Below are 15162 nucleotides of genomic sequence, written 5' to 3'. Positions count from 1 at the left end.
GAAGTGGTGGTGGTGGTGGTGGTGGTGAGGGGGGGGGGGGTGAGGGTGGTGGTGAAGGGTGAAGGGGGGCAGAATTCCAGTGTGCGGAGGGAGATCCCAGGAATTACGTCACCTACCCCTCCACACCCCCCAAAAAGAAAGGTTCTGAAATTCCGAAAGGTTGAGAAAGAGAGGACGAAGAGAGTGAGATCATGTGAGAGGAGGGAGACAGAGGAGGGGAAAGAAAGAATGAGTGATAGTGTACAGATGTAAAACACAGGGATGAACAGAGAGAAAGAGAAATAGGGTCCTTGGGTGGCATACTCTGTCTGTGAGGAGTATGGTGTGTCCTTTGTCTTTGTCTGTGTGGGTTTTAATTTGAGTGCACTGCTTTTCCCCACAATCCAAACATACACACCAGTAGGTGGAGTGACTGTGTGACAATGTCCACAGGTGTGTGTGTTTTACAGTGACTGAGTGTGTGAAACTGTCCACAGGTGTGAGTGACTGGATGAGTGTGTAAAACTGTACAAAGGTGTGTGTGTGTGGGTCTGGGTGAGTGTGTGATATCCTGTGATGAACTGATGACCTGCCAACTTCTCCCTTGCATCCTGATCAGGATGAAGTGGTTACAGAATATGAATTAGTTAATTATTCAATGAATTTATTCAGTCATTCATTCATTGTCTGTAACCGTTTATCCAGTTCAGGGTCGCGGTCGGTCCAGTGCATAATTGGAATTATTGGGCACATGGCTGGAATACACACTGTAGGGGGCGCTAGTCCTTCACAGGGCAACATCCACCTACCAACATGCATTTTTGGACTGTGGGAAGAAACCGGAGCACCCAAAGGAAACCCACGCGGACACAGGGAGAACACACATTAGTGGAATGTACATCAAGTTATTAAAGATGCAGTAAACAATTGTATTTTTTATAACAAGTACAAATTAAAAGTAACATATGAAGTCCATGATTTAAAAATATATATTTTAACAATGGCTTCAGTCCAAAGGCATTTTGGGCTTGAGTAAACGTTCGGAAAACTGCACTCCAGGACACAGAATCTCTCTGTGTTGTTGTAGTTTACCAGCTTCGTCACTGGAGGTAGCCTTTGTCAGGAATGGGGATAAAACGATCTCTGGCAACACTGTAGGAAATTAATCATCCCAGAGTGGCTCCAGTGAAACCTCCCATTGCACAACTGAAGGAAATATTTATACTTTTAAACTTCTAAACATGTATTCTGACAGCGGCGAGAGACCAAAAGTGTGGGAGACAGACAATATAGGGGTGTGGGGTAGGGAAAAGTAAAATGGAGGAGGGAGGTGCTTGAGTCTGTGCCTTTATTTAGGCAAAGGAGAAGTGAGATAACACTAACTATGACTTAAATGTTCTAAAATAACATGCACACACAAACACACACACACTATTGTCCACTAGTAGTGAGTCAAAGAAACTGGGCTTGTGGACTAATCTATTCACAGACATGTAAAATAGACACACACACACATACTGTGGCCGAGGGCCTGTAGTGCTGGGGGTTGCCGTGGCAACCTGGAGTCTTAACATCTATATCTGACCCTTATATCACTTAAATCACTACCTAATTTTACTGTTTTACACTCATGACTCATAGGTTCCCCAAAGTTATTCTGGCACAGCTCTGAAGCACATCCTTCACCCTCGTGGTCCAGCTGAAAACGATCCAGGTGCTCTGTGGTGGTCCTGGGGTTCCTGACTGAAATTAGAGCTTTCGCCTAATTACACAGTTCTGAATTTAAATTATATTAAAGATCGGAATAAAAGTCTATGATTTAGTGCTGAGACAGCGAAAGTGATCAAAGTAATGAGTAAAAATCTTTGTCTGGAGAAATCTCACAAAAATCATTGGAAAACAAAATATTTCACTAATGTGAAGCAAAATAGCAACCCCCACCTCCCCAACCCCCTCCTCCCATTGTAAAAGCAGTCCCTAAATGTATGCGAGTGAAGGGCGTGCATGCATGTGAGGAAATGACTATGTGAGTTAGTTACAAGCCAGCTTCTTTGAATAAAAAAATTAATATTAAATAAATAAATAAATAAATAAATAAAATATACACATACAGCCCATTGTTAGGAATTGCCTTGTAACACACTTAGTCACGTATATCACTCATATATTTATAGTATATTCAATGCTTCAGAAGATTAAAAGATTATTTGTAAATGTGAATAACACAGAATGTCAAAGAAAACAACCAAGACTATCGGCTTGTTGCTCTTACACCTACAATAATAAACAGCTCTGAAAGACTGTTCCTCCAGCCCAGAAAATCTACTCTTCGTGCTCTGTGCTTTGTCTACAGAGGACACAAACACTGTTTCTTCAAACTGTCCTGACTCACCTGGAAAGAAAGGGCACATATGTGAGAATGCTATTCATAGACTACAGCTCTGCTTTCAGTATGGTCATCCCCAGCAATCTCACACCTAAACTCCACCAGCTAGGCCTCAGCTCATCACTATGCAACTGGTTGCAGAACTTCCTTTCATATGATTTTCCTCCAGCATGGAACCGGTTTGGTTTCTGTTCTGAACTTAATTTAGAACTTATAGGTATGTTTTGACATAAATTGGTTCAACAACCAGAAAAGTTTTTACTACTATAAAATAGCAGTATGGCCTGTTTTCAGATTTCTGATTTGGAAAGAAAATTGGGAAAGAAAAGGAAATATAACAGGAGAATGTGTGTTTTCTATGACAGTGGTCAGCACATTTGGAGCAATGTTGGCGACGTTTCTCTTCTGGATCTCAGTAGACGACTCAGAACTGCACCATTTCCATATATGTATCACATTTCACTCTGATCTGACTGCTCTGTAAACAGTAGATAAACATTGACTCTGTCCATTTATCTCTGGCACTGAATTGAGAGACAGTGATGCTGGAACCCAGCCCCCACAGTGCCACAGCACACCGCTGATGGCATATACATGATTCCCATCCAAACGGGTGGAAATGCAGAGGAAGTCAACTTGTAAATCCATACCACAGTGACCAAGGAGCTATGAGCACACTCCAGTATCCATTCACATCTCAGAGGGTCTCACATAGTCCACAATTTATTTTTTTTATAGACTCATTTAAGGAATCTGCAGAATTAATGTCTTTGTGCTTGGGAAATGAAAATAAAGATTTTTTAAATAAAAAAAAATAAATAAAGCTTTCAGGGGTTGTGGGTTCAAGCCCCATTACGGGTGACTGTGAAGAGTTTGGTGTGTTTTCCCTGTGTCAACATGGGTTTCCTCCAGGTGTTTTCCTTCAAAGTCCAAAAACACATGTTGGTAGGTGGATTGGCTTCTCAGAAGTGTCGAAAAGTGTGTACTGGCACCCCCTCCAGCCCAGACAGCGAGCATATATCAGTCCAGTGGCATAAAATTGTTGGCAAACTGTTGAATGTAGACCACAGCTGGTCCACCATCGGACCACTCAGATTACTGTCCTGTACAGGATATAACTCATTTATAATCTCCTCACATAGATTTTAATTTCACAGAGACTTTTATTCTGGAAAACAAACTAATACAAATATTACCAACAACTATAAGAGATATAATAATGACTATAAGCCTGATATAAAATGATTATGCTGAAAATGTGGACACTGTGCTAAAATGATTAAAAAGGATTTACTAATCTAATTTATAAAAAATAACAAAATGACTTATCTTATTCCAAAATGAAAAAACATCGCGACCCTGAACTGGATGAGCGGTTACAGACAAAGATTAAATGAATAGTTTCTTGTTGGCGTGCACGATTAACAAGGGCGGAACTATAGCAGACGGTGTAGTTTTCCAGGGGACTGGTTTTCAGGGTGCACCGGTAGCTGTTGTTGTTGCCTCTGTGTCTCGGCCTTTACTGCCCGGGTGGGGTGTGTGAGTGTGTTTACCCCGGTTCTGCTTCGGTGGCGCGTGAGTGTGTGTGTTCGTTCTTTTTCTGCGGGGTCTGCCTGCCTGGTCACTTTTTCTATGTGTGTGTGGTCTTCGTGATTGTACCATAGGTGTGTGTGTGTGTGTGTGTGTTCTTCGTGATTGTACTTTAGGTGTGTCTGTTCGTTCACCCCGGTTCTGCCCCAGTGGGGTGGGTGAGAGTTTGCGCGCACAGAAATGAAGCCAAAGCAGAAGATGAGGCATGTGGTTGCGTGGATGAGTCGCGCGGAGTGGGAGCAGCTGCTCGAGAACCTGCACTCACAACAAACACACCTACAGACACACGCGCTCCACAGACTCAGCGCGTGGAGGGGCAGGTAATCACAACAACACGAGAGAGAAAGAGTGACTATTTAAAATAGGCAAAATCATAAGGACAACGGAAGGTAAGGAAAAGACAATGGGTAACAGAAGAGTGAGAGAAATACAGAAGTAAGAGAAAGAAAAATAGAAACAAATGATGAATAATGAAAGAAATGCAGGTAATGAAATTGGGGAGAGAGAAATACAGAACATTGAAATATAGAAAACTAGAAATGGGGAGAAACGAATAAAGGATGTAAACAATGAGAAATAAAGAAGTGGGACAGATCGAGATATAGAAATGGGGAGAAGAGAGAGAGGGTTCTAGGAAAGGAAATTGGGGAAAAGAGAGAGTGATAGAGACACCGTGCTAGTCAAAGAGATGTAGAGAAATGCAGAATAGGGACAGAGAGAGAGAAAAGGGAGATGACAGGGAGCTAGGTAAGGAAATTAGGGAAAGTGAGGGAGAGTGATAGAGTCAGAGAGAGAAACAGATAGCAATGTTAAATCCAGGACCTGTAATACACTCTGTGTGTTTTGTGTTCTAGGTTTGGGAACAGTACTCCTGTGGCTGTGGAGAGCACTGCTAATCTGGTGCGCTGTCAGGTTCTAGATAACTCTGGCAAACTGGAGGGAGATGATCTGGTTCTGCTCTATGGCATGGCACTCACTAGGTGAGGCTCTGTTGCACCTGATCTAAAGTGTATGGGTGGACCTTGAAGCATCACAACAGAGGGCCAGAGCTAGTTGGGGGGGGGGCTCTAGACTAGCTTTACATGACACTAACCCTACTTTCACACAAGCATGAGACAAAACGACAAGTCGTTTCCAGGAGAATGTGGTGTGTAGTCAAGATTCATTGACAAATCGAGCTGAGGTTTTCTCAACTTTATGCAAATGAGATATGACGCTGTGAACTACAGCAACTGGCTCAGACATATTCCTCTGCCCAATCCCAATAACCTTCTCATTCCTGTTCTGAACAATGTGTTTTAAACGTGGGAGAGATGCTTATCACTGCTGTTTCTGTTTTTACTGATTTCTATGTGTTATCTGATGTGATGTAGGACCTCATGGACAGTGTATAATATGTGTGTGTTTTTTTAGATTTGTTAATCTAATACTGGAGCGGCAGCACGGGAAAGTGGCCAAACCTCTGAGACGTTTAGCCAGCAAGGTACAATTGATTCAGGGGCTCTTACGCCACATCTGGATTACTGATTTTACTCTTCACCTCGTGTACTCATTTCTCTCTCTCTCTCTCTCTCTCTCTCTCTCTCTCTCTCGCTCATTCTCATTCTCACTCTCACTCTCAGCTGAATATTCCAGAATGGATAGTGAACCTAAGGCATGACATGACGCACCGCAGATTGCCTTCACTCAAGTGGTGCCGGAAAGGTGGGACACACCTCTCAAGAATTCCTTTCTCAACTCTAAAGAGCGGAAGTGTGTGTGTGTGTGTGTGTGGTGTGCATGGTGTCGTCACAAAGTAAAAATTGTATTTTATTATTTCAATATTGGCTAAGTGTATTTTGTTTGCTTTAATGGTGATATAATTACATATATGGTTTACCTAAGATATAATAGATTGGTTTTAAAATCATGGTGGTCCCCTGGTTTTAATTATTTTGTGTGTGTGTAGGCTGTGAGTTTGTGCTGAACTGGCTCCGGCAGGAGTACTGGTCCCGGCAGCTTAACGGGCACATGGTGGAGGACTGGAGCTCTTCATCTGAGGAAGAGGAGGACGAGGAGGAAAGGATTAAAAAATACGAGGAAGAACGAGCCAAGAGACGGAGAGAGATTGAGGGACACAGTGAGTATGAGAAAGAGAGAGGGACCAAGTGAGAAATAGAGATGAGGGGTGCACAGTGAAGATGTACTGGGGCTGAGTATATCATAGTATTATAATATTAATAGTGGTAATATTTATAATTATTATTCAAGCATGTTTTGTCAATTACAACACAATTTTCACTTTTATTGCAACTAATAATGGAAATGAATAGAACGTAAATAGAAACTTATTTTAAATGCATCTTAATTTAGTGTATCTCAGTGTACTGATTGTTTTGTACACATGGTTAAAAAAATCGGTCAGTCCTGGAGAGGGAGATGGGGAAAATGTGAGGAAAAACAGGAGCTTGAACTGAGCCCTGGACGAATAGTAGTCATTAAATAAATAAACAGCTTCACTGTGGAGAGAGATCAAAACCGAACTCCTAGAGAATAGAGACGGATTTAAAATCAGCTTAGAACAAAGAGCTGAATTAGTCCACTTCCATTTTCCACCTCTTATATTTACCTTCCAGTTCCAACTCAAACACCTTACCCAAAGAATTCTTGTTGTTTTTTAAGAAAAATTGACTTGATTGTGTGAGAAATTATTAAGTGGGTTTTTCCCAGGAATCAGATTCCAGGTCAAAACACCTACATTTGTACTATTTTGAGTTTATAGTAAGTTAAAATATCATAAAAATACCACAACAGTTGTATTATAATGAGTTTATTATAAAGAGTACATCCAGCTTCACATAAACCTGAGTTCACAACAGCCAGTCGTTACACAATGGGCTAGTGAAGTATAAAGTCCCTTTCATGTGTTCTCAGGAGTAATGGCACTCCTCTGTGATGGAGTTCCAGAACTAAGCCACTGTGTCCGAATGCCATCAGGTCTTTACAGCAATGTTCTGCACAGGCACGTGCACAGATAGACACCTAGTGGTGCTCAAGCACCTGCCCTTTTGTCCTGGATGAGAAAAGTTCCCTTTCTTCACTGATCATTATTTAAAAATAATAATGACCCTCTCTGTCATCAATTCCCCCAAAAGTGTTTTAATATCTGACAGGCATTTATCTGAGTTCTTGTGATCTGATCTGTGGCACGAAAAAGCTCCTGCCTTGCCCCTCCCTCCTTTGGTTAGGACTCATGCAGTACTGAGGGCCAGGCCAAACTGCTGCTACACACTTCTCCGACCCGCAGCGTCAGACAGACTGGTTATGAGAGTGTTTGTGCAATCGCTGACCTCTTTATATGAAAAGGCAAAAGCTTCCAGTGATGACTAAATGACACCACCCTTTTTTTATTTCCTCTTCTTAAAGGAAATGTCAGGCCAGTAGCCATGTAATGTTTTCAGCTGCGCTATAATGTAAAGTGTTGTGGTAAATTTTGCACAAAACAAGCATCCATGTTTAACCCATATCCTAGACATTTTGTACTCGTGACAAGTGAGGTGAGTGACACAGCCTTGGCAGCTGACATTTGTCATGTTTAATAAAGGGGGATAAACTGCAGAAGACAGACAGAGGATTTAAAGACAGTTTTACTGTTTTACAAATCAGACAAGTTCACTAGTTTTGTTTCATTTAAAAATCTTCATTCATTCATTATCTGTAACTGCTTATCCAGTTCAGGGTTGCGGTGGGTCCAGACCAGAGGCGATTGCTCTAAGACTGCAAGGGAAGCTCAGCTTCCCCTAAAATGTCAAAAAATAAGTGATCAAATATATACTGTTGTGTGTACATGTCATTGAATAAATATGCACTACAACGCGCTCAACTTTTGTTCAGAATCAGCTTCTTATCACTGGTAAAGACGCGGCTTTCCTCTCAATCATTCCCGCACCTTCACAGTGCTTTAAACAGTGTGGACGCTGAGGGTCCACAGAGTTCAATAGCGAAACAGCGAAGTGCAACGAAACGAGACGAGTCATTGGATAAATGCTGGGATTTGTCCCGCCCATCGGACGCTCAGCATCTCTGGGGGTCTATGGGGCAGTGGACTGGCCTGGACACTCAGCTTCTGCATGATGATTGGATGATCGGTCTGAGGCTGAATCCCTTTTTGATTGACAGCGAAATGAGCGATCCTTTGGTGTAAAGATCCGTGGGAGCATTAAATTTTCATTCTGTTCTGAGTTGAACTGGAGAATTTCTTAAACCTCTTAGTGGCATTTTCTTTGTTAAAAACGACTAGCGACAAATCGAGCTTCTATTTCTGGTGGGGCTTTTTGTAGCTGCTTGTGTTTGGAGACTGAATTCTATCGCAGTTTCTGACCAGCGGGTGCTGCTGACCCTCTCCACCATCACAAATCATACAAAGAACAGTATACAAAAAATGATGAATAAATAGAAAAATGTTATTTAGCTGTATATTTGATTATATTGGCATAATAATAGGCCAGGTGTTAACATTAAATACCCAAAGTCAGTTTCTGAATAATATCCTACTGTATTTAAAAAATTTAAAACATTTATTTTATTTTATGAATATTTTTTTGCCGATGGGTGCCCTTTTTTGTCTTGAGCACCTTCCCCCAAAAATGTCTGTGCACGTGCCTGATTCTGCATCTGGTGTAAAGCCTTCCAGAAGAATAGAGATTCTGCAATAAAGAGAGAAAACACTCCTGATTAATGCCTTCCATTTCAGATGAATGGGATGTCCACAAACATTTGTCCATGTACAAATTTGAATGTCAGCTCTAGGTCCTGGTGTTAATACATGTGTTGTCCTCTTGTTTTGTGCAGAGAAGGCACGAGAACTGCTCATCTCATATGAACGAGAACAGTTCCAGGTAAATAAAACCTTACACAAACAAAACAGCACAGTCTGTGTTAAATAAATAACATCTAACATACCTTAGTTCCGTTTTAAAAAAAGGCTGAATGTACACCTTGCAACTTTAAGACTGTTTGCACACTAGTGTATTTCCTTGTAGTCAAGACCCAGCAAAAAACTCCAGCAGCACTGCTGTATCTGATCCACTTGTACCAGAACAACACACCACCACCACCAAATCAGTGTCAGTGAAAATCAGTGAAAAAACAGGGTCACAACTACAGAGTGGGCGGTGTGGTCTTTGGAGCTGAGAGTGGACGAGGAGTGTACAAATGGCTTTGTGTAATCCCAGATCTGTCCTCCAGAGGACACTGAAGTCCCACAAATGTCATTTACAAGGCCATGAAAGGTATAATGACTCAGGCTGCGCATTCAGCAATGTGGGGGTTGTCTGTCTTTTTTTTTTTTTTTTTTTTTAAGGTGAAATGGCTGCTTTTCCCTTTTTTAATATTGTGTGTGTATGCTTCTAATAACCTAAACCCTGATTTTCAAGCGAGATTTCTTCCATTTCATACGAAATGTTGGTGATCTGTGAAGAGAATGTATTTACTTGTCATTAATGATTGAAAGTAATTGCAGTAAATTTAAGGCATGTTCTTTAGTTAAGTGGCTTAAAACTTTGCAGATGAATCAGAAATGCAGTGATGAGATGCAACTGTTTGTTTTTGTTGGATTCATCTGTTCAACGTCCTTCAAAGGTCTTTTAAACCTGGTCACGACAGAGTTTTAATAAACTTGCAGCTTTTTCCAATGCTGGGTTTCTCTCTCTCTCTCTCTCTCTCTCTCTCTCTCTCTCTCTCTCTCTCTCTCTCTTATATTTATATATATATATATATATATATATATATATATATATATATTTATATTTATATTTCTCTCACTTTAGGTCTCTCGCCCCCTCTCAGTGAAACCCCTTAAGAGCATTTACTCTGGTTGCTGTGGGCGAAGGGCTTCGGCCAATCAGAGAGCTACTCCCTGATGATGCTCTATGTGTGGGCGGGAGAGAGAGCAAGATGGAGGGAAATGGAGAAAGAAATATGGGTGGGAGAGAAAAACAGGAGTGGGAGAGAGAGGGAGAAAGAGAAACATGGGGATACAGTGAGAAAGAGAGAGGAGAGGGAAAACTAAACTGAGAGAGACATGGGAAATAGAAAACCAGAGACATTATTAAGGCAAAGGGAGAGAGAGAGGGAAACACGACGAGGATAGATAGATAGATAGATAGATAGATAGAGGGGGAAAAAAAGAGAACCATTCTAATATGGAGGAAGAGGGAGATACACATGGGAAGTGGAGAGAGTAAAATACCTTTGCAGTAATATTGATTTTGTTTTAATATCAGTGTGAGGACTTGACAGACCCAAGTAAATACCAGTTTATGATGGTAGGTGTGTGAGGCGTTGTAAACAGCGTTCTAAAGAACCCCCTCAGTTATTACTATTCATATATCATTCTTTTATAAAGGGTAATAGTGAAATGCAGTGTATTGTAATAATGTGTCTACACCATCTTATGCTACTGCGCAAATAATGTAGGTGTAATTATGTGTGTGTGTTGTAGATGTATGAGGAGTTACTGAGGCAAAATGCAGTGAACGGACCTTGGCCCGACCCCAGCGCTGACCTCAGCTGGATTCTTGCTCAGATCAAACAGTTCAGCTTTGAGTACAGGTGTGTGTGTGTCTATGTCTGTGTTTTTACACCTTCCAAGATTTCTGTCCAGTGGTGGTGAATGGAACCAGACATCTTCATGTCTCCAACAAACTCCCAGCATTTTATTCCCTCTCCACCTCCACTGTCTACAAACTCTCCATGTAGTGATGATGATGATGATGATGTTGAGGATCTCTTAGAGGAGGACTTCACTCCATTCACCTCCACTGTCCATTGCTTCCATTGAGTCCGGAAGCTTTTATAGAACCAGAAACACACTCTATCTCTGTGTTTATCGGAGCTTTCCCATTGCATGGGAATTTGCTCTACTCAGCTGCTATTCCTTTAGGCAAATCAGGTACCTGGAACTGGATCCTTTTTATAGTCCATGTGACGTGTAAACCTTGCAGAGCACTGATCTGCAAGAATGACGCCCTTGCAGGCACTCAGCACAAACTCTCTGTCTGTAAAATCTCCAGCAACTGCAGAGATCACTTTCTTTTTTTTTTTAAACTCACAAAGGCAGCTCCTAAAATTAGGCTGTGGTCTGTTGAAGAGATTCAAATGCTCCTTGGATCAGTGGCTAAGGAAAGAATCTGGTGAGAGCTGGATGCTGCAATAAGGAAAGAATAACTCTACTGATCTGTCTGAACTGTTGACGGAGCTGTGTTCAGAACCAAACAACAGCAAGCGAATACACAATGAATAAATAACCCATAAGGTTGCCACTGCCATTTTTGTGCTTTCCAAAGCCCGCCATTCTCGTTAGAGATTGGGTTTTTAGAAGAGACCGGATACATTCCGGGTGCAATGGTAGTGTGTAGAGCTGAGTAGACTAGGTACCATGCAGTAGAAAATCACCATGTGTCTCACCCAGAGGATTATGGGGGACTGTAAAACATTGTTTGCCTGCGGGAGGCCTGGTCAACTTCCAGCTTCAGCTTTTAACGTGTTTATTTTGGGTGTGTTTTACAGAGATATTCTGATAGACACTTTAGTTCAGGATGGATTTTTGACCCCAACAACAGAACAGCTGGAGTCACTGGACATAGATCCATCAGGTACACACACACATGCACACGCACAGTAATATATATTACATACACACACACACACACAATCTTACTGTCTCTCCACCCCCTCCATTCCCAGAGGACCTTCTTGACCCATCGGCCCCGTGTTTGCCTTATATTTTTCTCCGCTTCTGGTTCCCACTGTGGAAGGTTCTGAACTCTCCCTCTGTGATCTCCTTAATCCTGGACAAGCTATTGGCTGAGCTGTCTAACGAGTTGACCAATCAGAGGGCTTATTACATCTCCGCCTGGATCTCTGAGATTCTGCAGTGCAACAGCAGGAGTAGGAAAATACATTCAGCTTGTTCTTTGTGTGTGTGTCTGTGTTTTTGTTTTGAAACTTCAATATAAAAAAAAAAACAATAAAGTATAAGTTATTGATAAAAATTTTTAAACATTTAAAAATAATATTTAAAGCTTATTACTGTAGTTTTTTTTAATCTAATTAGAATTCTATTGTTTAATTACTTAATTAAAACCAGATTTTTTTTTACTGCTGCCCCCCATCAGCAAATACCATCTCATGTTAATGATGTTATGTACATATTTAATATATGTATTGTTTTGTGTTTTTCTCATATAACTTTACAAAGTGTTTTAATACGTTAACCTCTTATTATTAATGTTTTCATAAACTGATCAGCCGCAAGATTAAAGAAGTCAGTGGGGTCTCCAAGGGCCTCATATTGTTGGTCATAATATTTTGGTCAGAGCATCTCCAGAATAGTAGGTCGTGTGGACAGAAGGCACCGTAAACAGATCAGCAGTGTCACTCACCTCACTTGTCACAGTTTCTTTCATGATTATAAAGTCTAACTAATTTTTTCAGGTGACTCTAAAGCCATCCGGAGGCTGAAGATGATGAAGGAGAGGATCTTCACCAGCAGAGTTCTGTTCCAGTGGCAGGACCTGATCACCGCTTGCCTCAGCGCCCCGTGTCCAGCTACACCTTTCTTACTGCAGCAGTATGTTCACGCACAAATACAACATGTCTTCCCTAAACACAACTGTGGCCTGAGCTGAATATTTAGAATCTGCTCTTTCGAGTGGCATTAAATAAGTATGTAATCACTCTTAGCTTCTATACATTTCTCAGATCTAGCAATTAGCTTTTCAAATTTCTTTTCACTGAGATGTTTTTTTCAGATTTTAAAACAGGTAAAAATCCCTCAAGGCAGATTTGGGGCTGTAGAGTGGACACTGATGTCCTGGAGTCCACAGTCACACACAGTGCCAAGCTCAAGTTTCCTCAACACACTTGTGTTACTCAAAATGGTTTAGTTCAGCGATTACAACAAAACTTCCCTTCTTAGAACCATTTTAATATTTCTCGTTTTCTCTGAGCTATGATTGAGAGTAATTATTAAAAATGGCATAATAATCCATCATTATATATAATGATATACCATGTTTGATGGTTCCTCAGGATTTTGAGTGACATGGATAAGCCCCTCCCACTGGAAACGCAGCAGAACTTGATCCACCTCTGCAGTATCTATACACAGAGTAACCATGGCAACTGTTCCCCTAACAACTCTGACTCCACCCACCCTGTCTACACACTTGAGAGCCTTCAGGAAAAACTATGCGGAGACACACAAAACAGTCACACCCACTTCCAAGGCCACACCCTAGGGGAGGCTAAGGCCACGCCTCCTCTGGACCTGCAGGAGTATCTGAGTACGGAAACGATTCAGGAGAGAAACGCAGCTTTACGAGGGTCCTCATGGAGTGTGTGTACAGGTAAAATTAAACAAACACACAGAATATTACTGAGGAGTGTACACCTATCAGCCACAAGATTAAAACCACTGCCAGGTCCTTGTCCTGTCTACATTCTGATAAACGCTGCGTGTTCTGCTGTGTTCCTGCAGATAAAGTCCCCTGGAAACAGTTTCCTCTTGGGAAGGTTCCAGGGCAGTCTGATGATCCCTCTTGTCTGATGTTGGAGAACTACTCTACACTGACAGTGTTCGACCAGCAGGTGGAGCTAGACCAGATCCCTCCTCATCACCATGGAAACGCCAGGTGAGGGCTTCCCTTACTTTAGATTAGATCAGTCTACATTTACTGTTCCCTGAATTGGTCTTTGTCTTTATGTAATAAATACAGTACAGTAGTTTTCAGGGTTGAATCTCTGACCATTTCCATTCAGCCTTACCCTTGTTCTCATTTTTTGTACATTTCCCGAAAACTTAAAAATGTTCTAATCTAGCTTTCCAATCTGGAAAATGAATATATGGAGGAACAAGTGAGGTTTGTGGTAGTTCATCCAGCATTTCTTCTGAAGTGTTTTAATTATTAAGAAGTGTTTTCTTTATTGCAATAACTGTCTCTGAGAGGGTCTTTTTCTTTGAGGATCTGATGGTATTCAGCCTTTTAATCATCAGTGAGGGTTAGGGGCTGGTGATTAATTAATCAGGGGCTGGTGGCATTAAGGATGTTCCAGAGCATCATGTCTGGATTTGTAAATAAGCATTGCAGATAAATTTTTTGTCATATATAAGTTGTAGTGTAAATTGTGTGTTTGTGTGTCTAGTGTTCCGATGCAGAACAGAATCGGATCAGATGGACCGCTGTGGACCCACAGTGACCTCAGCAAACTCAAGGCTGGATTAAAACTCTTCTAACAACAGAAAACATCACTCTAGCTTCAACATGTCCCTTCATCCTCAGATTTATTTGTATGAGGAAATTTCAAAATTCCATTTTTTTTTTTTTTGGTTTATACTTCATTTGCATCATTAGGAAAAGTATTAGTTACATTAGACAAGTGTTTATTAATGGTATGAGCCATAATATCTATGAATAAAACCATTTTGTTAAAACTTTACTGTGTTTTTGTATTGTTGTAATAAGTGAAGAGGGCAAAAGAAGAAAAGTGGTCTCCAAGTTCACCTTGGTCAATAAACACCTTCACACCCAGTTAGGTCTGTTTTCTGTTTTATCATTGACCTTCAGCTTTTATATTCTCCTGATGATGGGATTGTCATTAGTAAAAATTGAGTTAAGTTTTATTTCATTCAAACAAATTGAAATTAGTAAATTGTTTTATTATTATTTAAATGTCATTCTTCATTTGTAGCTTGTGTCTAATCCCTCCAACACTCCCCTTTTCCAATCCATGGGATATTAGCACTCCTACTTTAATTTCCAAAATCACAAATTTGTAATGGTTATCAATAAAATAGTGGTGAAGATTTAAGAGTTAATTCTTTCATAGGATACATCCTAACATGGAAAAAAAAACACAAACTAGCATGCTAATGTGGTCCAGCATTTTATGTATACATCATTTTTTTATATTCTATTTTTGGAATATCTTTGATCTCATATATGATGTATTTAAAAAATATGTCCTGAAAAACATTTGAAATCAAACCTGGAGCAGGTCATTATTTTGAATCATTAGTTCTATATTTTGAAATTCCATGCCCCTCCCCCTCTCTCCTTTCAGAATTTTGACTTTTGTTGAATTAAAACCTTAATCTGAGTGAAAGGGAGCACATTTTAGACCAAATAAGACCAGAAAATTACAGCTTTACCAACAGGGTTTGGCTT

At 40.7% G+C, this 15162-nt stretch overlaps 1 protein-coding gene across 2 annotated transcripts; it reads left to right on the top strand.

Annotated features, from left to right (window-relative positions):
• Positions 1-3831: 3831 nt before the first annotated feature.
• Positions 3832-14588, top strand: las1l (LAS1 like ribosome biogenesis factor). Of its 2 annotated transcripts, none has more exons than XM_066660435.1 (14): positions 3832-3940; positions 4072-4275; positions 4810-4935; positions 5369-5438; positions 5578-5659; positions 5904-6074; positions 8786-8832; positions 10437-10546; positions 11504-11589; positions 11681-11884; positions 12431-12566; positions 13028-13344; positions 13476-13629; positions 14141-14588. In XM_066660435.1, exons 2-14 carry the CDS (start codon positions 4136-4138, stop codon positions 14229-14231), a joined length of 1734 nt encoding a protein of 577 aa, XP_066516532.1. In that variant the 5' UTR covers positions 3832-3940; positions 4072-4135; the 3' UTR covers positions 14232-14588. The 2 variants fall into 2 exon arrangements, with proteins under 2 accessions (XP_066516532.1, XP_066516533.1); XM_066660436.1 differs by having other exon boundaries at positions 3864-3946.
• The last annotated feature ends 574 nt before the right edge of the window (positions 14589-15162 follow it).

This window comes from Hoplias malabaricus, chromosome 2 (assembly GCF_029633855.1).
Source record: "Hoplias malabaricus isolate fHopMal1 chromosome 2, fHopMal1.hap1, whole genome shotgun sequence".
NCBI lineage: Eukaryota > Metazoa > Chordata > Actinopteri > Characiformes > Erythrinidae > Hoplias > Hoplias malabaricus.
The sequence above is the reverse complement of the archived record's forward strand: the minus strand, read 5'-3'. Positions and strand labels throughout refer to the sequence as shown.